The 21,983-nt window shown below is 61.9% G+C and overlaps 3 protein-coding genes across 3 annotated transcripts; 2 read left to right on the top strand and 1 right to left on the bottom strand.

The window, feature by feature from the left end:
- The first annotated feature begins 2,181 nt into the window (after positions 1-2,181).
- Positions 2,182-5,619, top strand: VSIG8 (V-set and immunoglobulin domain containing 8). The gene is made up of 7 exons (XM_072846501.1): positions 2,182-2,230; positions 2,539-2,846; positions 3,304-3,505; positions 3,607-3,771; positions 4,049-4,171; positions 4,322-4,457; positions 4,949-5,619. The coding sequence occupies exons 1-7, from the start codon at positions 2,182-2,184 to the stop codon at positions 5,118-5,120; spliced, it is 1,155 nt and encodes a 384-aa protein (XP_072702602.1). The 3' UTR covers positions 5,121-5,619.
- A 1,100-nt stretch (positions 5,620-6,719) lies between these two features.
- CFAP126 (cilia and flagella associated protein 126) lies at positions 6,720-9,722 on the top strand. Its single transcript, XM_072846571.1, has 5 exons — positions 6,720-6,762; positions 6,846-6,908; positions 7,486-7,566; positions 7,691-7,867; positions 8,578-9,722. The coding sequence occupies exons 1-5, from the start codon at positions 6,736-6,738 to the stop codon at positions 9,085-9,087; spliced, it is 858 nt and encodes a 285-aa protein (XP_072702672.1). The 5' UTR covers positions 6,720-6,735; the 3' UTR covers positions 9,088-9,722.
- A 968-nt stretch (positions 9,723-10,690) lies between these two features.
- SDHC (succinate dehydrogenase complex subunit C) lies at positions 10,691-21,980 on the bottom strand. The gene is made up of 6 exons (XM_072846572.1): positions 21,919-21,980; positions 17,923-17,979; positions 16,978-17,079; positions 16,094-16,155; positions 13,671-13,834; positions 10,691-11,662 (listed from the first exon to the last, which is right to left on the bottom strand). Exons 1-6 carry the CDS (start codon positions 21,936-21,938, stop codon positions 11,558-11,560), a joined length of 510 nt encoding a protein of 169 aa, XP_072702673.1. The 5' UTR covers positions 21,939-21,980; the 3' UTR covers positions 10,691-11,557.
- Positions 21,981-21,983: the final 3 nt, after the last annotated feature.

Below are 21,983 nucleotides of genomic sequence, written 5' to 3'. Positions count from 1 at the left end.
CAGCTGAAAAATAAGGAGAGCCAGCAAAGGAGACTGCCCAGGGCAGGGGGACAGCTTGGAGGACTCTGCTGTGAGCCCTGAGCCTCCTCCAGGCCGGGTTAGTGGGGAGGACGAATGCTGTAGCCTCTTGTTATCTCTTCCCTGTCTTCTCCAGCTGATGTGTTTCCCCATGTTGTGACGGAGCCAGGCACTGCGGGGCTGTGCCGTCCCTTTTGGGGCAGGGGCTGAAAGGCATTGCTGGTGCTGCAGGGCGTCTGTCACCCAATCTCAAGCAAGCCCCTCGTGGCCACCGAGCTCTCTGGATCCCCTGGGGCCTTGGCACCCATGGCCAGCCCAGAAAGAATCTGCGGTGCTCTGCGCCAGGCTCAGCTGCCCACACCTCCATCCCCGGTCCCCAGTGGCCACGTGTGGGCCATGTCACTCTTGGTTACCACTTCGGCCAGGCAGTCACAGCCTTGTTCTAGGCCAGGCTCAGCCCAGAGGGTTTCAAAGCCACCGTGCCGGCCACGCTGAAGGGGCTGTGACCACCAGCGGGCAGCCAGCCGGGGTGGAGTGGCTTCCCCACCCTTCCTGTGTGAGTGGGGCTCCCTGTGCCGAGGAATGCAGGAGTCACCAGCCAGGGAGCCAGCGCTGTGCCGGCAAGGAGCCCCAAGCCACGGTGAGCCACAGCCCGTCACGGCAGGAACGGCCCCTGTCACGGTGGGAATGGCCCCTGCCACGCGGGAACAGCCCTGGCAGGCGGCACCCCTCGCCGTGCTGGTGCTGCCCCAGGGCCAGGCAGCGCACGGGGCCCCGAAATCACAGATGCAGCGAAGCATGTGCTGGGCTCAGCCCCGATTCCCAGCACGGGGCCGGTAAGGGTTAACTGGCAGCGGTGAGCTCAGCTTGGGGCCAGTAAATGGAGCAGCTCTTGGCCCCGGGGAGTGTTTGGGACCGGCTAGGCAGTGCTGCCAAGCCGGCTGGGGCAGTCGCGGTCTGGAAAGCACCAGTATGGCAGAGCTGTGCCACAGGGCATTGCACGGGTGAGCCAGACATGGGGCCTGACCCTGGCCCACAGCACCAGAGCAGACCAGTGTGGGGGCTCAGCCCCTCCAAGGGATGCAGGCATGGAGAATGCCCACAGCTGGGGCTTCCCGTGGGGCTGAGCATCCCCAGCATGGCCCCAACACCTGCTGCTGAGCATCCCTGTCCCAATTCCTCCACCCACTGCCAAGCATCCCTGTCCCCAGCTCCTCCATCCACTGCTGAGCATCCCTGTCCCAATTCCTCCATCCCACTGCCAAGCATCCCTGTCCCCAGCTCCTCCATCAGCTGCAGAGCACCCCTGTCCCCAGCTCCCGCCCTCAGATCCCAGCAGGTTTCGGCCCCTCTCCTCCTCCCCTCCAGCTGTCCCAGCCTCCTCCCACCGCACTGTACGTCCCCCTCCGCTGTGCTGAGCATGGCCCAGGGTGCGCTGCTCCTCCTGCTGCCATGCCACCATGTCCCCGTGCAGTGAGCCATGGCTTGGAGCACCAGCCAGGCCTCTGCACTGTATTTCAGCGGTGCCACCAGCATGGGCTCGGTGGGTGCCACTGCCCCCACATGGCTCGCTGAGGGGGCAGGACTGGAGGAGGGATGTGCAGGAGCTTAAGCCCATGGTCAAACCACACCTTTAAGCTCTTCCCCGAGTCCTGCCCCAAGACCAAACTCCTTTCAGGACCTGCGTGGGGCCAAGATGGCACTTCCATGCGGCTGCAGTACTCAGCCAGGCTTGGGCTGCTCCCGCAGGGTCCCAAGCAGCCTTTTCCCACTGGCCACACTCATCCGGCCAGTGCCCACACCAGGGTAGCAGCCACCAGGCACCATGGGGTCCACAGCCCCCCTGATCCCTGCTCCACTGCTCTGGGTGCCCCAGGGCATGATGGTGGCCCCTGCCCACGCTGCCTGCAGTGGTCTCTGGCCCGGGTCTGGCTGGATGGGAGCCCATAGCATGGCGATGCTTAATTACCAGGTAGGGAGTGGAGCAGGGCGGCATCGCTCACGCACAGCTTGGAGCCACTCAGTCATCCCAAAGGCATCCGCCCCACAGGGAGGAGCACCCCGGCCCAGCATGTAAAAGCAGCCCCGAACACCGGCTGCCTTGTCGCCTCAGAGCCTCCTCCGCTCCCGCTCCTCCTCACTGCCCGGCACGGCTGCAGCGTCATGGCAGGGCACGGCGCCAGCCTGCTCCTGCTCCTGGGTCTCATGCCAGGTAGGCGCTGATGGATCTCTGCACTTGGACCTGCTCCTGCAGCAATGCCGCCAAGGATGGAGGGGTCCCTGCCCAGCCGCAAGGCACCCCAGGGTGCCGGATGCACCCCATGGTCAGCAGAGCACCTGCAGCTGGGGCTGGTCCTGCCCCAACACCCATCTGTGTTGGCCAGAGCCGGGTGGGTGGCACTGAGCCCACCACATCCCTTTGTCCCCGATGCAGCTTCATAGGACCCAGCGGGTGCCAACCCTGATGAGTGCTCAACCCCATTGGGACACCCATCCCCTGCGGGTGCCCGACCCTGGCAGATGGGTCCCTGCCCCATCCCTGCTCCCTGCTGTTAGGGTGCTGTGTGACATGGGGTCAGGGTGCATTGGGGCGCAGGTTTGGGGTGCCCCTGTGCTCCCCGGCCGGTGTGACGGGTGCCGTTCTTTCCCCAGCTCTCCTCCTGGCCGTCAGGATCAACAGCAAGGGCCGGGAGGTGCTGTACCTGGCCAAGGGTGACTCGGTGAAGCTGGGCTGCCCCTACATCCTCGAGCCTGAAGACAACGGTCCCCAGGGCGTGGGCATCGAGTGGATCCAGATCACGCCCGAGCGGACCAGCCCCGAGAACGTGGTGAGTGTCACTCATCCTGGCAGCTGCCATCCCACCATGCAGGCAGGGCTGGGATGGACCAGATGGAGCCCAGCCGAGCAGGCAGGGCCAGGCAGGACAGACAAGGTCTGGCAGGGCAGTGAAGGACCAGGCAGGGCAGGGAAGAACCAGGCAGAGCAGGCAGGACTTGGAAGGACCAGAAAAAACCCAGCAGAGCAGGCAGGACAGGCAAGGTCTGGCAGGGAAGGGGAAGGTCCAGCTAGGGCAGGCAGGGCCAGGCAGGGTCTGGGAGTGCTGGGCTGGGAAGGACCAGGCAGGGCAGGGAAGGACCAGGCAGGGTCTGGCAGGGCAGGGAAGGAACAGGCAGGGCAGGCAGGGGCAGGCAGAGCCAGGCAGGCACTGGGCAGTGCATTTCCCTCCCCAGCTGGCAGCCCCGGGTCCCCTCACCCAGCCCAGTCTCCCCACTTGCTCCCCCCAGTTCCTGTCCTACCATGACCACCACGTCAACTACGGCAGCGGCTCAGGTCTGCAGGACCGGGTGGCCTTCGTGGAGAAGGACCCCAGCCAGTACGACGCCTCCATCCGCCTGGCCGACCTGCAGGTCTCTGACACCGGCACCTACCAGTGCCGGGTGAAGAAAAACACTGTGGCCGTGCATGAGGTCATCGTCACTGTGCAAGGTGAGCCCCCCGCCCTCCCCTCCCCCCTGCCGTGTCCCCTTCCTGGGCACCCCGGCTGGCCCCCAGTGGCCCTGGTGGTGACAGTGTCCCTCTCCCTGCAGAGAAACCAGCCACCCCGCAGTGCTGGACCGAGGGGGAGATAATAGAGGGGAGCAGCATCCTGCTGCGGTGCTACAGCCGGGGGGGCACCTCCCCGCTTGCCTACCAGTGGGCCAAGCTGGCCGACGGCTACGGCGGGGGACGCCTGCCCTCCGGCACCATCCAAGGTGGGTGCTGGCGGGACTCTGCCCACCCAGGGGGAGGAGGGGAAACCTGGGTGTGGCAGATGCTGATGGGGGGGGGGGGGTGTCCCTGTCTGTGGGTGCCCATGGCTGTGTGCACCCAGGTACGTGGGTGTCCGTGTGCACCTGTGTTCATGGGTGTCCACGTCTGTTTGTGTCCTTGTCTGTGTGCACCCATGTCCCTGTGCACCCATGTCCGAGGGTGCAGGTGCTGGCAGGGGTGCGCTGGTGGGGCTGATGAGGCCATCTCTCCCCGGTGCAGGACGTGCTCCCGGCGACCTGTTAATCCGTAGCCTGTCAGAGGTGCACACCGGCGTCTACCAGTGCCGCGTCACCAACCGTGTGGGCTACTCCGTGTGCCAGATCAACCTCAGCCCTGCGCCAAGTAAGTGCTGCCACGGGGGGGGGGGGGGGGACAGCACAGGCAGGGTGCTGCCGGGGGCTGGCTCTGCATGTCAGGGTGCTACCGCGGGCATGGTGACCAGTGGGCAGCCGGCGGGGAGGCCGGCGGTGACAGGCTGTGCTCCCGCGGCAGGAGGAAGGCAGGCGGGCATCATCGTGGGCTCCATCCTGGGCTCCCTCCTGCTCCTCAGCCTGCTTGGGCTCCTCATCTGGGCACTGATCTGCCGCTACCGTCGGAAGGAGTGCCAGCGGACCTGCAGTGACTGCAGGTGAGGGCCACGGGGGCAAGGGACAGGCACAGGGCCAGAGGGCACCAGCAGGTGCCACAGGGCACTGATGAGCATCACTGGGCACTACTGGGGACCGATGGGCAGCCATGGGCGCTGCTGGGTGCCACCAGGCAGTGATGGCCACCACGGGTCACCTGTGGGTACCACCAGACAGTGATGGGGACTGACGGGCACTGATGAGCACCAATGAGTGCTGATAGGCACCCCTGGGAACTGTCAGGTACCAGTGGACCCTGATGAGCACCGGTGGGTGCCGTCAGGTACTGATGGGTGCCAGAAGGCACCGGCAGGTGCTGATGAGTGCCACTAGGCACTGTCTGGCAGTGGTGGAAAACAGTGGGGTGCCGACGGGTGCCACTGGGCACTGCCAGGCACTGCTGAGCATTGGTGGGCATTGATGGGTGCTGAGGAGGGCCACCGGGCACCGCTGAGCACTGACGGGTGCCGCTGGGGCTCCCCTCTGCCCGTAGGAGCAGCACAGGCGGCACCATGACCCGCACCTGCAACGTCTGCGCCCACCACAGCTACTCGCCCCATGGCATCAGCTACATGCAGTGCCAGCACGGCGACGGCGATGAGCGGGCGGCCGCCCTCATGTGCAACGAGGGCATCCGGCACCAGGTCGCCTGCCCGGCGCTGTAACCCCCCGCCGGCCTCACGCCCGCCCCCGATTCGGCTCCACAGGGGGAGCGACCGCGAGCCCAGAGCCGGTGGCACCCCCGGGATCCGGTGCCAAGTGGCGCAGGGCTGCACTGCCGGGGCTTGCCCTGCAAATTGAAGTCAGGAATCCAGCTCCCTCCTTTCCCCCGAAACAGCCCCGGCTTCCAGCAAACTTCGTTTGGGTTCATCAGTCTGTTTTGTTGCTTTTCTTTTTTTTTTTTTTTGGCCCCTTTTTTTGTATGTCCCCCCTGCCACAGCCCGGCTCTCGGGGCGGCTCCCGGCCCCGCTCCCGGAGGCATCCCTCGCTAATGCAGCAATATTTATTTCTCTCCGGCCCGTCCCCTCGGTGTCGAGCTGGGACGCGGCAGCCCCGCATCGCCCAAACCGGCTGCCCGGCAGCCTCCCGCCTCCGGCCCGGTGCCGCCGGCACCCCCGCATTGGCTTTAGCAATTGGGTGTTATTCGAGATGAGACGCCATTGGCACCAGGATTTGCAGTTTGGAACAAGAGAAAAATGAAAATAAATAAATTAAAGTGAATTCAACGCTGTCCTGTCGTGCCTCGCCTCCCGCCGGCGGGACAGCCCAGAAAAGGGGCGGCTGCCGGCCCCGGCACCGCGCTCGGGAAGGTCCCGGGGAGTCGGCAGCACCAATTCACCGGAGCGGGGGAGGAAAGCTCATCCCGGGACGGGTCCGTTAACGCCACGGCAGCGGCAGGGCACCCAGCGCGCTCCTGGCAGCGCCCGTCCCGGCGTCCCCATGCGGACGCTGCTGACACAACCCCGCAGCACCCATGGGTGCTCTCTGGGGCTGCTGCCAGGGCACGCTGCCATGCGGCTGCGGCTGCCCCACGCCAGCCGGGACGCCGGGCGAGCCAGGACGTGTCGAGGAACCGTCGCCTGGGAGCTGCTGTGAGGGATGGCAGAGGATGGGCGGGGGTGGGGGGGGGCAGCCACCGCAGCCCCGAGCACCCCGCAGCGGGAGGGAGGGAGGGAGGGAGGGACTCGAACCGGAGCGAGGGCAGCCCCGAACGGCAAAGGTGCCCAGGCCCAGGGTGCCCTAAGCCTGACTGTCACCCTAACCCTAACGCAATGCTGCCCATAACCCTAAACTTAACCCCCAGCCTGACTCTTGCCCTAAGGCTGACCCCAGCCCTAACCCCAATACTAACCCTACCCCAGCACTAACCCTAAGCCTTACGGCGGTCCTAACCCCAACCCAGGTGCTAACCCCAGCGCTAACCCAGCCCCTAACGCTAACCCCGACCCTAACACCACGCTGGCGCCAGGGCTGCGAGCGAGCAGGGGCGTCCCACGGGGCAGGGCTCAGCCCTCACCCCCCCGCAGACCGCCCCCCCCGCCCCGGCCGCTGACCCTGACCCCGGCCGTAACTCCGCTCCCGCACCCCGCCACCGCTCCAGCCCCAGCCCGGGCTCCCCCCGCCCGGTGGGCGCCGGCGCCGGCACCGGGACCCGCCGCGGAACAGCTGGCGCTGACGTCACGGGCCCCGCCCCGCCGGCAGCGCCCGTCGCGGCCGCCAGGGGGAGCGCGCGGCGCCAGGTCACGCGGGGCGGTTGCCAGGAGACGGCGCGCGCGGCCCATGGCGGCCCGCTACGGCGCGGGGCAGGTGGGGGCGGGGGGGGCCGGGCTCGGTCTTGGGCTGGGGCTGGGGCTCGGCCCGGGCTCTCACCGGCCCCGCTCCCCCCGCAGTACGAGGACGCCTTCGGCCCCCGCCGCCTGCAGAACTGGAGCGTGGCCCGGCCCGGCCGGCAGGTACCCCCGGCCCAGACACACCCCCCCCACCCCCGGTCCGCCCCCCAGCCCCAGCCTAGACCCTCGGGACGCCCCAGGACACCCCCCAGCCCCGGCCCGGAACGCCCCGGGAGCGCCCGAGCCCTGGCCCGGACCCCCCCCCCCAGACCCCCCGGGACCACCCTAGCCCCAGTTCGGACCCTCCCCGGCACCACCCAGGACCCCTGAGCCCCGGCCCGGAACCCCCGGGACCCCCCTCAGCCCCGGCCGGGACCCTGGGACTCCCCAGGACCCCCCAGCCCCGGTCTGGATCCTCCAGGGGTCCCCCAGCCCCCGTGACCCCCCGGGACGCCCCCAGCCTAGACCCTCGGGACGCCCCAGGACCTCGCCCCCGCCCCATAGCGCCGGCCCGGAACCCCCGGGACCCCCTAGGAGCACCCAAGCCCTGGCCCGGACACCTCCAGACCTCCCAGGACCACCCTAGCCCCAGTTCAGACCCCCCCATCCCCGGCCCAGACCCCCGGGACCCCCCGGGACTCCCCTGGCCCAGACCATCGCAGGACCCCTAGGACCCCCCCCAGCCATACATCCTCCCCAGCGCCCCTCGCTGCGGGAGGGCTCCACGCCGATCGTTGCCGATGACCGGGGGCACCTGCTCCCCACCGTGCCCCGCTCCCAGGTGAGCCAGATCCATGGGCACCCATGGTGGGGCCGGAGGTGGCCGCTCCTGCCCCTCAGCCGGCACGGGGGCTCCCTGGGGCTGCAAGGCCCTCGCCAGGCTCCGCTCCCCCTCTTCCTCCCAGGCGTCCCCATGGGGCAGGTTTGTGGGGACCTGGGAGATGCCGCCGAGGATTCCCCCGGCCAGGCTGGATCTGACCTCCCGCTCGGCCGCCGCTGCTGCACGGCTCATGGATTGGATCCGCCAACCCACCGCCCTGACCCGTGCCCGCAACGGCCTCCGGACGGAGATCACCGGGAAGGTAGGTGCCCCTCTCCGGGGGTCCAGGGACACACCCCGGCCCACGAGCAGATTTCAGGGGCGTTTTGTATCACCCCAGGCCCGTGCCAGGCTGGGGAAGGGCAGGAGAGGGGAGAAGGCAGCAGAGACGGAGCCGCACGGGGACAGTCGCTGCTCCCTGTGCCGCCTCCCTCTCTCCCACGGGATGTTTCAGACTCGTTCCTCCCACGTCCCCAGTTTGCACCCGCTGGTAGATCCGACCGGGTGCACTCGGCCCGGCAGCACCCAGGGCTTGGGCCACCATCTCCCCCTCCTCTCGGGACGGGGCTCCGTCGGCTTCGCCCCAAATCCAGGCCCGTCTCCCTGCTGCTGGCCGGGCGCCCGCCCTGCTGTGCCGGCAGGAGGAGCTCACAAGCTGCCGCTCTCCTCCCGGAGAAAAGCATCCGAGAATAGGGGCTGCCCTGGTGCGCAGAGGTTCCCAGAGCCCCCAGCACCCCTTTTCCACTCCCTGCTTCTCCCCGGGGACCGCTGCAACGGTGCCTCGTCCCCAGGCAGAGCAGCCCCCGGCCCAGGGGCTGCGGTGAGCCCAGCACAGAGCCCAGCCCTGCAGCGAGCCCCTCCACAGCAGCGGGGGCTGGCCCAGACCCACCTGCCCCAGCGCTTCTGTCCGGTTCATTCGCCCCCCATCCCCATCTTTGCACCATGAGCATAGCACACACCTCCCTCCCACAGCCCCAAGAGCCTCAGTCAGACACGCAAACGGCCAAGGAGCCTTCCCGAAGGAGTAGTCAGGCATCCAGCGAGGGCATCCAGCCTGCCAGGGCCTCTCCCAGGGCACCACTGGAAGAGCTGCCTGGTTCCAGAGCAGGAGCCACGGCTGCAGTGCCACTCTCCCGCGAGCCTGGCTGCACGGAGGTCCAGCTGAAGGCAGACACGTCCCCGGAGCCCCCGGCTGCGTGCCAGCCTTTCTCCCAGCAGGCCAAGCACTGGGGACAAACCCCACGCTCCCACCAGCCTGCTGTGACAGACCTCCGACACGGGGGCACCGGCTCGCCCAAAATTCCTCAATGCACCCCGCTCCGAGGAGGGCCAGCCCTCAGCAAGCCACCCCACTGCAGGTCTCCACTCCCAGCCAGGGGCTCCACGGAGGCCGAGCTCCAGGGGGGCAGAGCCCCCCGGCTGAGGGCATCACCTTGTGCGGGACAGGGGAGGCTGGTCCTGGAGGAACAGCCACAGGCGTGAGAGCCGGGCGGCCATCTCCTGGAGTGCTCTCAGCTGGCTTTACTTCTCCCTTCCCCTCCCCAGCAAACCATGCACCTTTGGGACATGCAGACCTTCCTACCCCCAAGGGTGAGGAAGGGGAACGTGTCAAAGAAGCCTGAGCGAGGCCAACGCTGGGACAGCACCACTGGCCCGCACGTGTGTTTTCATGGCAATTGGAAAAATACAAGTTTAAAAAAAAATAAATCCCCATGTTTGGTTTCAGTAGCTCAGGGCAGAGTCCCGGGCAGGTCCGGGCTGCGTGAGTCTGCGCAGCGCTTTGGTGTCGGACATGGTGCCCTCTCCGGGTTGTATCTTGGCTTGTCCCATTTAGTAGCGTCTCGTGCTGGAAATGTGGGACCAGCCGCAGACCTGGAGCCGCTCACGGCTCGCCCGGCCTCTCCCCACGCCGAACAGCAGAAATCCCATCGCTGCAGGCTGGTTTCATCCATTCCTCGACCAGTGTCTTGTGGGGGGGGAAGAGAGGCAGGTCTGGCCTCGCTTCCCATCACTGGGAGAGCAGCAGTGGTGGGTTTGCCTCAGCCCCCTGCCACTGCTCACAAAAGGGAAATAAAGTCTGTGAAGCGCAGCTGAGAGGCACAGCAAAGTCTAACTTCATTAGCAGCTGGCATGCACCACAGAATAGCTCATTAGTGAGCAGAAGTGGGTTCCAAATAAAAGCCATTTCAGCAACCGCAGGAAGTAATTGGTTTAAAGCTAATACACATTCATTTTTACCCAGGAGAAGCTCTCTCCTGCTGGGGCATGTGGCTACACCAAACGGGATTCGGCAGTAAGTCTTCTCCCTCTGCCACGCTGACAGCAGACGGTTTTTCTTCCTTTGTGATTTCTCATCTCCAAGGCTCCACGTCCCCTCAGGGCTGCGATGCCTTCTGCTAATTAAAGGAGTGGCAGATTTGTTAGGTCCAGCAGGCAGGCAGAGGAGCTGAGTGAGTGGGAGGGACGGGGCTTGGATCAGTGGCGGAAGTAAAAGCAATCGCATGGAAACAAGCCTGGCTGGCGTGAGGGATCTTGGAGTACGTTATTGGACCGGCTCCCCTCCTGCCACTTCAGGTCTCCATCAAAAGCCCGATGAAGAGAGCAGATGTTCCCCATAAAGCTGACATTTTGCTGGCAGATGATGTGAACGGGAAGGAGGATCCTTCCTGAAACAGAGCCGAGACCCTCGCTGGGACAGGAAAGCGGGACAGAGCTCCTGATGGGAAGCATCCTCTTCGCAAAGCTTTGCTCCCAGTGGCAAAGGCTAAAAATTGGCCATTTTGAGAAAAAAAAGCTCCTGGACCTCGCGCAGGCATTTGTACCAGCGCAAACAGCCGCAGTCCAGGTAGGAAATTCCTTTCTGCCAGGCTGGCAGTGTTTCACAGACAAGTCAACCCTGCACCCTCCAGCTCCAAAGGTCAGGCGCTACACCTGCCTCTAAACACTGCAAACAGTTTGTTTTTCCATTGCCCGGCTCCTCTGGGAAGTGGTGACTCCCTGGATCTCAGAGCAAAACAACCCCTCCCGGCCGACTTCGCCTCAGTGAACAATGTCGAGCACAGGCGACAAACTCAGCGGCTCGGTGTGAAGGATCAAGGCTGCTTTATTGCAAAGGTGGACGAGTGACAAGTGCTGAAACGAGAGCTGGTGGCAACACACGACTGGAAAACCACCTCCCTCCCATCGTGCTAGAGACAGAGTAACTTCCTAACAGGGGAAAATCGGATTTTTTCACTGGCAGGGGCTCCAGGGCCCCAAAGCTAGCTGAATCACGACATTTCAAGGATAAGGAGTGGGGACTGAACCTCTGCAGGTCTGAGCACCCCATCCCAGCTGGCTCACACTGCCAGGCTCAGAAAGCGCAAGGTCCCGCGGCCAGCGTGGCACCTGGACGGCGCTGATCTCCCATTGCCCCCACTGGTGCCGACGTTGGCAGCTCTGCCTGCTCTCCCTGCCCTGGCACAGGCTGCCTCAATGGAGATGCTTGTCCTGCGCTGGGCCTACACACGCACTACCAGCCATCCCCGAGCCCACTCAGACCTGCGGGGACACAGATTCAGCATTGTCTCAAGTTTGGGGACAGAGCAGAGAAAAGAAACGCCCTGGAGTTTGCCTGGAAGAAGCTAGGCAGCCCTCTGCAAGCGACTGAACATGCCAGGATCGGCTGTTAATTTGTGCCCAGCTTTCTGTGGCTGCTCGGGCATGTGGCATGGCAGGAGACAGCCTGGCCTGTCCCCCCACCACTAAGAGGGGGTTAGCACATCACCCGGGCGAATGAAAAGCAACTCTGATCATCCACGAGATTTGCAAGGAGAGGAAGCACCACCTTCCCCAAAGATTTGTAGTTACTCGGGAGCCTGTCCTCCCACCTCCCTCTCCATGCACGTCTTGAGGTGGGTGAGGACGGAGCAAATCTTCCAAAAAAGGGGAGGCCATCAACTGGGAGGTACCTTCACATCGCCGCAAGGCCCGCAGAGGAGAGCAGGGTCAAGATCAGGACCAGCACCCCGGACTGGTTGACCTGGGGGATCTTGAACCCCTTCCCCAAGTCCCATGCCTGCAGGAGAGAAGAGACACAGCAGGGTTAATTCAACAGGGCTGGGACGGTCCCTGATGGGGGATGTGCCAGACACAGGCAGAAAGACACCATCTTTCTGATAAAAGCTAGCAAGACCACCCTAAAAACCAGCCTTTGGACCACCGGGTACAGACCAGAGGGAGGGCTACAAGCATGCATCGCGGCAGGGCAACGTGCAGGGGTCTCCCTGGGCGCAGGCACACGTGTGCCGTGCCAGAGGAAGCTTATCCCCCACCAAGCCCCTGCATCTATCGGCAAAGCCGCCCATGAGCTCTCCCTAATCCCCAACAGCTGCAGCGCACCAGGTTCACTTCAAAAGCAGCAGCTGCTCTCCGCTTGCTTCTCTCCTGCTGACAGAAATAGGTTATAAAGCACGGTGCAAGCCGCAGATCTGAGGCAGCGCTAACATCCCCGCGGGCAGAGCTGAGCGGCTGGGGATGAGCCTCAGCCCCCAGCACCTCTGCATACGCCCCTGGGTTCGGTGTGAGCCGTGGAGGCCAGGCTGAGCCCAGATGGCAGGGAAGGATGATGGAACAGCAGCCCAGAGCTGGGTGTCCTCGGTTCCCAGGTATCGCAGTGGGTTTGCACCCCTCACCTGACTTTGGCCAAGCGAAAGTGGGGTGGCTGAGAGCAGCCTGGGGAGCGCGTGCCTCCTCCCAGCCTGCCAGCAAGCTCCTAGGGCTCAAAGCAGAGAAACACCTGGGGCAGAGGCACTAAACTGAACCTGCCTCCCGGTTGACTCCCCTTCTGTCATCGATGGGCTGTGCTGCTGAGCGCAGCCGGAGGCCAACGCTGATGGTTTCCTTCTCGGACAATTTAATTGGCATCCTAATATATATGTGCAGTCAGAGACTTCAGCATGCATTCGACTCACGATGCCCTGAACAAGCAGACGGTTATGACTGCTCCATTTGCCCGACAGCGTCTCCACGAACGAGCGGGGCTCAGCCAGCTGCAGGCCCTGTGCTCTGAGACTTCCTCTGACACTGACTGTTTGAAAAGTGGGTAACAAGCACTTGCATCACTGCCGGCTGGCCACCGTCCACCCCGAGGACCCGTAGGGAGGGCTGCTCTCACAGCACACTGCTGGTTGTTCACCCCAACAGCTCGGCCAGGCGCCTCCCGGCACTCTGACACGAGCACCTCATAATGGCTGCTCTCAGGTACAGGATACAACGTCCAACAGTGCTGAAGTCCCGTGTTTCCATGCTGGAAACACTGGGAGCCATCAGCGCCCGCAGGGCGAGCCCACGTCTGCAGCACAGCTCTGCACGTGATGCTCCCCCCGCCCAGAGCAGAAGGATCGTGTCACGCTCTGGGCCAGCTGCCTTTGCAATTTGCTCCCATAAAACCTAACCTATCTGGAGCTACAGAAAACACAAAATCAACTACAAAAAGCAGCACATCTTGTACTGTTCCCAGCAAGAAACTCTCAGCTCTCCAGCTCCCCCTCCTTCATCAAACACAGGAAGCTCGGCTGAACAGAGCTGCATGTCTCTCACTTCAGCCCAGGACAAACATCACAGGTTACTTTCTGTGCAGGCAGCGCCATCTCCAATCCTCTGCCGCAGGTCTTCTGGGCTCATTAGATACTGTAAAGCACTTGGAAGATCACAGCACTGCATGACGAGGGTGAGATAACGAGCAATGGGTGGCACTTCTGCAGGGCTCGAGCCTGCGGCTCTGCGGACACGTCCCCCACCTGTAACGCTGCTCCTGCCACCCCTCGTCCGTCTCCCGCAGCCAAGGAGACGGGGGGGATGCTTCAGCCAGCTGTGCCACCCAGTGAAGTACCAGCATAGAGATGCTCTTTGCAACTTAAATGTACCCAAAAATAGCACCGAGGTTCTGAAGCACTTGAGGTGACTAATTCCCATTTCCAAGGGCACCTTCACAGATGCCGCACCCGGCGCTCCCACAGCCGGCAGACACTTCCCTTCCCTCGCACCCCCAAGCACACGCACGGCCCCTCGCAGGGGCTACTCACAAGGTGTCGGACTCCATTCCAGGTGTGGTAGGAGAGGGGGAAAGCCAAAGCGAACTTAGCAGAGTAGATGAGAGCAGGCCCCAGGCTCAGCGACTTCACCATGGCCAGGTAGTGGGGAAACTGTTCTGGGAGCAGCAGGGCAGCCAGACCGAAGAGGGAGACTCCTGAGAAAGACAAAGCCCACAGGTCAAGCCAGCAAAAGCGTTACCAACCCCTCGCTGCCTGCAAAGAGCCCCAGGCCACCTCTATGTCTCTGGTTTGGTGACACAGCCCCAACCACCATCAGCTCATGGTGGCCTGCAGAGGAAGGAGGAGGGAGAAGGGCTCTGCCCACCTGGTGGCAGTGCCAGCTGCACTGTGACAGTGTACCCTGGGGTGCTGAGGACTCAAACTGGGGCAGCAATGCACCGAATCTGGGTCCTGCACCGGGGGCTGCATTACTCATACAACACCCAGAGACCAACTGGCGTGAGCTCATGCAATTGCAGCCAAACCAGCCCAAATTCAAGCTTAAAGGGACGAAGAAGTTTTGAAATGTAAGGTGGCAGATCTTCAACAAAGTCCCCAGATCCACATCTCGGGTCAGAAACCCCTCTGCCGCCAGCCACCGACACAGGCAGCGATGTAGCAAGGCTGCCTCGGCAGGGACCAGCAAAGGAACCAGCAGACAAAGAGACAGCCTGACACGCGTGGCTGCGCTAGCTGCAGGAGCCGCGGCAGCTTCTCCTCCTCATTTCTAGGCCAAGAGGGTTTCTCCAGATGGTGCTGCCAAAAGAATGGGAACGATCGCAGCCAGCAGTCAGCCAAGTCGCGATTCACCCTCCGCTCAATAGCGCCTGATTACACTGCGGCACGCTAGCTCGAGCACCTCGGCTGAAGCCGGCGCTGCCAGCGTGAGTCAACCAGCTGCTTCCTCGCTCAGCCACTTGTCTCCTCAATGGCCTTTGTGTTCACCCTCCAAGAAGCGCAGGAAGTCAGAGGCTCCTGTAATTACAGGCCTTGACGGAGAGGAGTTGAACACTTCCCCTTCCTTCTGCTGGCTGCTGAGCTGTGGTCAGCAGAAGCAATGTTCCTTCATGCTCGATCGGCCTGGGAAGGGGACAATTTCCTCTCTGGCAGAGGCTGACGGATCGGAGCAGGAAGGCAACAGTGAACCTGCCAGCTCGGCCCGTCTGACAGCAAGCTGGATGGGGACCACAGCCCACAGGGCCAGGCACATCCCGAGCTCCTGGAGATAAGATCCCAAAGCTGGGTGGTGCCAGCATGGCTGCCATGCAATGCCCTGGATTCGCACATGGAGCAAGGCACGCAGCCACCCCGAAGGAGCCAGCTGGGCTCACAGGGTGCACGCAGGCAAAGTCACCTTGCCGTGCTCAGAGCAGGCAGCCATCAGCTGCTCTCCTGCAGAGGATGTGTGCTGCTCTTCTCGAGGCAGAGCTGGGGACAAGCCAGGTGGCCTGGGAGGAGCAGAGCCTGGGGGCAGAGCCGAGCCCTCACCAGGGCTCTGCCATACGGATATGGGAGCAGGAGGGCACATGGGTGTCCTTTTCTAGGAGCCCAACTCCCAGGCCCTCACCGGAGGCCAGGCTGGGAAGGGCAGGCTGCAGCCCTCACTGCTCCCTCTCACTCTGCTGAGTGAAGAACACAAGTCCTCAGTCCTGCGTGTCTTTGAGTCCCTTCACTCTCTGCTCTTCTGCAAACACCAACCCAGCTCCCCCCCTCAACAGGGAGCTACCAGAGAAGCACCTTCCTGCTGCCATGAGAGGGCATTAATGGAAATAAAACAGCCTTTCACAGTTAGATGTCCTATCACTTAGTCAAACCATGCAAGTCAAATTGCTGGAGGGAGTTCATCAGTTTTGATGCTGGCACCGCCTTCTCCCCCCACCAGGATCTCTGGGAAAGCAGCAGCCACTCCCAGGAAGCTGAAAAACTCCACCTATGCTAAGGAAAATCCTCTGAGTTCTGCCTGCCTGTCAGTCTTTCCCTCGCACAGGGTCTCCTGTAAGGGTAAACCAGCAAAAAACAGCCCCAGAAGACAAGAGCCGAGAACTGGAGCAGCAGATCGGCCTTCTCCAGGCTGGGGAAGGCCCCAAAGAAAGCAGCCAGGCCAGGCCAGGCCACAGTGCAGCAAAGGCTTCGAAGGCTTTCACGTACAGGGCAGCATCGCTGCCTTTGCAGGACTGGAGCCACTCACAGTACACGAGGACCAGGGGAGAGAGAAATGGAGACGGGGAGATATTCAGGGGACGGAGGAATGGAGAGGACAAAGCACAGGTTTCCCAGGAGAAAACCCATTGCTGAAGCTGGGGACAGAGGAGAGAAAACGTCCACCTGGAGTCACGTCTCCAAATCAGTCAGAGGGCTCTTCCCTCCGCAGCCCCCGCCCTCTGTCGCCACAAGCAGGTGGGAGATGCACGCACCTAAGCTCAGCGCAACGCCGGTGCCCCGGTGCGTGATGGACATCGCCATGGGCAGGGACCACCTGCAAAACAACAAACCTCATCAGCAAAACAGGGAACAACACCGGGGAGGCCTCTGAGGCCGCGGGACAAAGCACAGCCCGTCTATTCCTAGAGAGCTCCGTGCTGCTGGGCGGGTATTTCTGCACTTGGAGTTATTCAAGGAATCCAGCCAGAGCAAAAGGGGAGAGACAGGGGAATTTGCAGAGGCAGCTTGGGAATGGCAAATGCCACTGGCACGGGTTTGGGAAGGGGAAGGGCGTCTGCTGAGAAAGCTTAAAGGGAGATGAAACAGGAGAAGACTGTAATGCTCCTGCAGTTGAGTAACAAAAGGGCAGGGTTTGGGAATCCAGGCTCACGGATAAATGAGAGAACCTGGAAAAGTGATGGAGGCGGCCCCAAAGAAGCCGTCACCTTTCTGAGGAGGGAACCTGAGAGGCCCAAGTTGGCCTCCTGCCTCCACCCCCAAGGATCGCCAACTCTGCAGCGGGACGCGCCGTTCTGCGCAACCACCCTCCCTAGAGGCAGCTGCCTTTCAACAGCACATCTGGAAACACTGCCCTGCCCAAACACCCCGAGGTGCAGCTCTGGGGGTACTGTACCCCTCCACAACACCCCGTATGAAAACAATGAGCATCATCAACTCCGTGAGGGAAGCTGCGATTCCCACACACAGCTCAGACTGTTCACAGCACAATGTAGAGGGTCTCCCTGTCCTCCACCTGAAGTGACAGTGGGAACGCGCACAACCCTCCCACCCGAGGGTGCCTCTGGGGACAGGGCTGTCATCTGCCAGAGCCCAGAGGTGCCCCAGTGTGAAGCTGAGGAGGCCAAGAGGCTCTTACTTGTAAATGGTGATGTGAGGGGACAAGGGACGATTGGACTTGGTGTTCTTCTCCCAGAAGCGGGTCATCTCCTCCTTGGCCGTCGTGCCCATCGGGACAACGCTGCAAAAGAAGAGGAGATGGGAGGTGTGGAGAGACGGGCAGTGTTTCACCCCGCCCATTCCACCAGGCTTTGCTGCGGCAGCTTTCCATCTCGCAGGACGTGATCTCCCAGTTGACTTTGGCTACAGCAGTACAAAGAACGGCTCCAGCTGTGCACAGACACAGGCAAGGAGAGGATCGCTGCCAGCTCTTCCGAGTGAATAATAATAATAATAATATGCAGAATGGGAAGCCATTGCACTGAAATCCACTCAGCCAGTGGAGCTGAGCCACCACCCCCCCCCCCCCCCGAGCACCACCCAAATCAGGGTATAGGATATCAGATAACACATTATGTAATACTGATAACGTGCAACCTGCTCTTTACTGCCACGGTAATTGCACACTGTACCAAATAAAGAGCTTGTAATTTAATGTTCCCGAGATTACACAGCAATTACACTTACAGCCCAATTTAGCAGAAAATAACTATTTCTCCCTAAGCCCGGCAGCAGGAAGCACAGGAACAAGACAGCTTCTGCAGCTCCCAGCCCTCCTCAGGTGCAAAGCTGCCACACAGAGCGGCACAGAGAGCTGACAGGGGTACCGCTGCCCCTGCGAGAGACTGAGGCCCGCCTCAGCAGCCAGCCAGGCTCCCCCTTCATCCCTGTCCGCAAGCCCCAGCCCCTCTGTAAATAGGCCGTGCCCTCGTGGTGGCATGAGGCGGTAAGTGTCCAGATAACACATGGCTTTGATTGACCAGAATTACTAAGTGGATGGAGCGCATGCATGCCCCAAAGCCTCAGAGGGGATCCCTTGGGGAAGAACTTAATCCCATTACTCTCAGTAAAACCTCAGACTCACTGTCGCACAGAAAAGCCGGGGCCAAGCCGAGCCAGCAGGCACCGCCGACCGACACATCTGCAAGAGAAAAGATAGAAAGGCTTTGTGAGTGCCAAATAAACGCCTGAAAATGCTAGCAAGATGGGGCCAGGGAGGGGATTCACCACTTCAGCGGTTTGTATCTTAAAACCAGTCTTAACAGAAGAGGATCTGGGGTGTTCCTCCACAAATCTCTCTCTTACACTGAGCTCTTAACTAGAGTCTCTAGACTCTGCCTGGGGGTTCATTCTTTACAACACCCTGTAATTAGTCTGCTCAGTTGTAATACCTTGTTTGTAAGACAGACATAAACAGCACTCTAAGCTCACAGCTACTCTGAGGCAGTCCATTTTTCACTCTCACTACAGCAATTATCAGGGTGGGCGGCACAGGTCCCAGAAAGGCACATCTGCCAAGCTCCACGGAAAGGGCTGGTTCAGGCCACCGCTCTCCACACATCCAAGATGAAGACATCAACCCCCCCTTCCTCCAAACACTTGTTTTCATTACGATGTTTCACCACTGCCATTCGTTAAGCTCTGAGCACTGGCAAGATGGGAGGTCCCTGTCGCAGCCCAGCGCACGCAGCGTTTCAGCCGCGCCGAGGCTTGGGGCGGGAGGTAAAAAGAGATTTTGTGGTGCCCGAAGGAGTGGGTGCCGCTCTCTGCAGAGCAATTGTAGTAACCACGACTCTGACATTCAAGGGCATCTCTCCAGGAACGGGGAGGAACAGGCCCCCAGCCCAGCACAGCTCAAGCGTTTGCAGATGTGGGCTGGAATCTGCAGCGCCCGCTCCTCTCCAGGACAAAGCGTAACAGGCAGCACTGCCTCTCCTCACGACACGACGAGAACGAGGTGTGTAATAATGTTTGGCGTGCTCATCTGCAGCACAGCGACAAACACTAATCGTCTTCTCAAACGCACAAGCATCTGTACCAGCATCTCCTGCTGTTTCATTAGCAGCAGTAGATAAATGAAGCTCTGCTGCTCTTCAGTTGTCCTACAGCCGGTCTCGAGGACAGGGTAGGAAAAACATCTGGAGGTCAGCTCTTCACCAGGTGTAAATCCAAAACAAAAGTCATTATTATTAACCACTCTGAGTTCCTGTGTAAATGATCGTTAGGATGTTTCCTTTCAAAATCCTCTCTCGCACTCAAAGGCTGGACTTGAAACACCGCAGGTTTTTAGGAAGGCGTCCTGGCTGGATGCATGAATTTTCGGCAATGCAGAATCCACCCCATGCTGCAGTGCAACATTTCCGATCGAAAACCCTTCTTCGAACCATCTCTAGTTTATCAACGCCTTCCCTGAAGTGCGGCCTGACAGCGAGACCAAGAGCTTCAGGGGGACACAGCAATGGCTGAGCCCAGCCAAACCTCCGCCAAGCCCGCCATCATGTCCAAGAGCAGCCGACAATGGATCCCCGGAGAAAAGACACACAGATCCCCTGAGAGGAGACACACAGGAGCACCCCCCACCACGTGCAGCTCACGAACCGCCCAAGCCAGAGGGTTTCAGTTCGTAATATATGTCTTTTTTCACCATGAAATCACATTGCACCTCCCGACTCCCCCAACTTCCAGCACGAATTCTCAAGGCTTAACCAGACACAGAGAACCAGCTCCCAGCTTGTCCGCAGCCTCCATGGACCAGCGCCCGCCACCACCTCCCGGTTCTTGGGCAGGGGAGAGGAGGTGAACGATAAATCTCTACCCGCAGACCATTAATGATTTATACACCTCGCTCATACCCGCCTCAGTCTACTTTTCCAGATTAAAAGGCCAAACCTACTTCATCTCTCCTTCTACGGAAGCTGCTCAACACCTTTTCTGGGGGCCGGGGTGCTGGAAGAGGGAGGGCTGGCTCCGAATCACAGGCAATATTCAAAACAAGAATAGAATCCACAACACGTTTGCATTTTTTCAAAGCTAAACTCCCCAGCAAGAATTCCTCATGCTCTTGGCTCAATTTTAATATTTTTTTAGATGCAAAGCATTACATCTTGCTTCAGAGCAATGACTACTGCTTGCAAAACACAGCCCTCCAGCTAAGCAATCAAGGCCACTCTGTACCAAGGACCTGTCCTCTTCATTATTTATCATTCTCTAAGTTGTTGCATCTTCTCCAGCTCTTCCTCCATTAACTTACATTTTCTTCCAGATCACTGATAAACATGTTTTTTTAAAAAGAATTAGCCCTAAAAGAGGATCCTCCGGTCCCCCGCTGAGAGCTTCTCACAGCACCCCAGCCAACTCCCACTCTGCCCCGCGCCCGAGGAGGGTGCAAAGACTCAGGGGACCCCTGGAGGGTGTTAATTATCAGGGACCTTACAGAGCACAGCCACTCGCACAAGGCTGGAAAAGAACAAGTGAAAAGCGGCAGCTCAAATGAGACGTCTGTAAACGCCCGGCAGTGGAACAGCACTGGCTGCACACACCCCACCACGCAGCTCCGTTCGCTCAGGAGGAGAATTTCGGGAGTCGCGGGGGACAGCTCTGGCACAGCATCAGCTCAGTGTCATGTCGATAGACGTCATTAACATTTATCCTGCGAGGCAGGTCTATAAAAATCACTCGGATTTTGCCACGAAGGAGGCAAATGAGAAGCGATTATATATGCTTTTTCATCTGACAAGCAGAAGCAGACACGAGATGAAGTTATCAGGCACAGGCTTCAAACCAGAGCGAGCGACTCCTCTCTTGTTTTCCAAGCAGCAGCTGCGGGGCGCCCGCCCAAGCAGGTATCGGAGCCCCCCCGCCTCTCCCGCTGCCGGCAGATCCTGCCTTTAAACAAACCCGCACACGCAACAAAGAGCTTTCCACAAAAGCACGGCGGCTCCAACTGCCGCTAGAAAGAGAATAAATTAAGATAATGAAATCCCAAACACCGTCTCCAGGCTGATATCAAAGAGGAGAACGTCAGAAACAGGGGCCGGGAGGGGGATGGTCACCGCCTCGAGGAGGCACAAAACTTTCCAGTGGGGGTGGTAGATGGGAAGAGGCACCTTCAGACCAAGCAAATATAAAGCCCTTCCCCATTGCTGCTCAGCGCCACAGGCATGGCGGGACGTTCGCCCACACGGGACCACCGAGCTCCCACGAAGCCACCAGCACCCGGTCGGGTGGCCCTGCGAGGCGGGGGACACCCCCCCAGCGCCGGCTGGGTGGCAACACGGACGTCTGCGCACCCAGTCAAGGCCACCAAGAGCCAGAGCAGCGAGGGACGGGGCGAGGCTGCACGCAGGGAGCGGGAAGGCGCAGGACGGCCCTTCTCAGCAGCAGCAAGCGCCAGCCTCGCCCACAGCCGGGCTGATCCCAGCCCCGCAGAGCGCCCAGGCCTCGGCTCCCCCCCCCCCCGCAGCCCAAGGGGGTCCAGGCTCCTGCTCTGCCCCAGCTCCGCACTCCACCCTTCGCAGCCCGAGGGCCGCCCCGGGGGCTCGCTGCGGCGGCGGGGCAGCGCGGTTCGGCCGCCCGAGGGGGCCCTGCCTCACCGGCAGCCGCTGGAGCGGGGAGGGAGGAGCGCCGGGACACGGGCCCCGTTCCCCGCCTCGAACGCGCCGCGGGACGAGTCGCAAAGCGTCGGCGCTTCCAGAGCCCCAGCGAGCCCCGGGGAAACGGCCGTGCCCGAGGGCGCAGGGACCGGGGCGGGACCGGGCACGATCGGGGGTGACCGGACCCAGGGGCTGTGGCAGGCGGGGGCCGTTACCCACAGCCGGGCCGGGGGCAGGAACCCGTCCCGGGACGGGGCACCCCGCGGCCCGGCCCGGCCGGGGCTCCGTGCGCGGCTCTGGGGCGGCCCCGGCGCGGCGACGCCCCCCCCGCCGGGCCGTCCCCGCCCGGCGGCACCGCGGCCCGGCCGAGCGGCGGGACCCGGCCCCGCCGGGACGGGACAACCGGCCCGTCCGCCCCGGCGCCGCGCGGCCGCTCCCGGGGCCGCGGGTCCCGCCACGGCGCCCGGCCCGGCCCTCCCGGGAGTCACCTCAACGCCAGCGCCGCCATCTTGGAGCGCCCCGCACGCCGGAAGCGGCCGTGACGCACTTCCGT

This window comes from Ciconia boyciana, chromosome 26 (genome assembly GCF_034638445.1).
Source record: "Ciconia boyciana chromosome 26, ASM3463844v1, whole genome shotgun sequence".
Lineage (NCBI taxonomy): Eukaryota > Metazoa > Chordata > Aves > Ciconiiformes > Ciconiidae > Ciconia > Ciconia boyciana.
The sequence above is the reverse complement of the archived record's forward strand: the minus strand, read 5'-3'. Positions and strand labels throughout refer to the sequence as shown.

What these genes read in the sequence shown, in the direction of transcription:
- VSIG8 (XM_072846501.1), top strand. Translation starts at nt 2,182, where the DNA reads ATGGCAGGGCACGGCGCCAGCCTGCTCCTGCTCCTGGGTCTCATGCCA. An exon ending in CAACCTCAGCCCTGCGCCAA is followed by an intron (nt 4,172 to 4,321) that starts GTAAGTGCTGCC and finishes CTCCCGCGGCAG; the next exon opens with GAGGAAGGCAGGCGGGCATC. An exon ending in CGGACCTGCAGTGACTGCAG is followed by an intron (nt 4,458 to 4,948) that starts GTGAGGGCCACG and finishes CTCTGCCCGTAG; the next exon opens with GAGCAGCACAGGCGGCACCA.
- CFAP126 (XM_072846571.1), top strand. Translation starts at nt 6,736, where the DNA reads ATGGCGGCCCGCTACGGCGCGGGGCAG. An exon ending in CCCGCTACGGCGCGGGGCAG is followed by an intron (nt 6,763 to 6,845) that starts GTGGGGGCGGGG and finishes CTCCCCCCGCAG; the next exon opens with TACGAGGACGCCTTCGGCCC. An exon ending in GGACGGAGATCACCGGGAAG is followed by an intron (nt 7,868 to 8,577) that starts GTAGGTGCCCCT and finishes TCCCTCCCACAG; the next exon opens with CCCCAAGAGCCTCAGTCAGA.
- SDHC (XM_072846572.1), bottom strand. Translation starts at nt 21,938, where the DNA reads ATGGCGGCGCTGGCGTTGAG. An exon ending in ATGGCGGCGCTGGCGTTGAG is followed by an intron (nt 17,980 to 21,918) that starts GTGACTCCCGGG and finishes TTTCTCTTGCAG; the next exon opens with ATGTGTCGGTCGGCGGTGCC. An exon ending in GGAATGGAGTCCGACACCTT is followed by an intron (nt 11,663 to 13,670) that starts GTGAGTAGCCCC and finishes TCTCTCCTGCAG; the next exon opens with GCATGGGACTTGGGGAAGGG.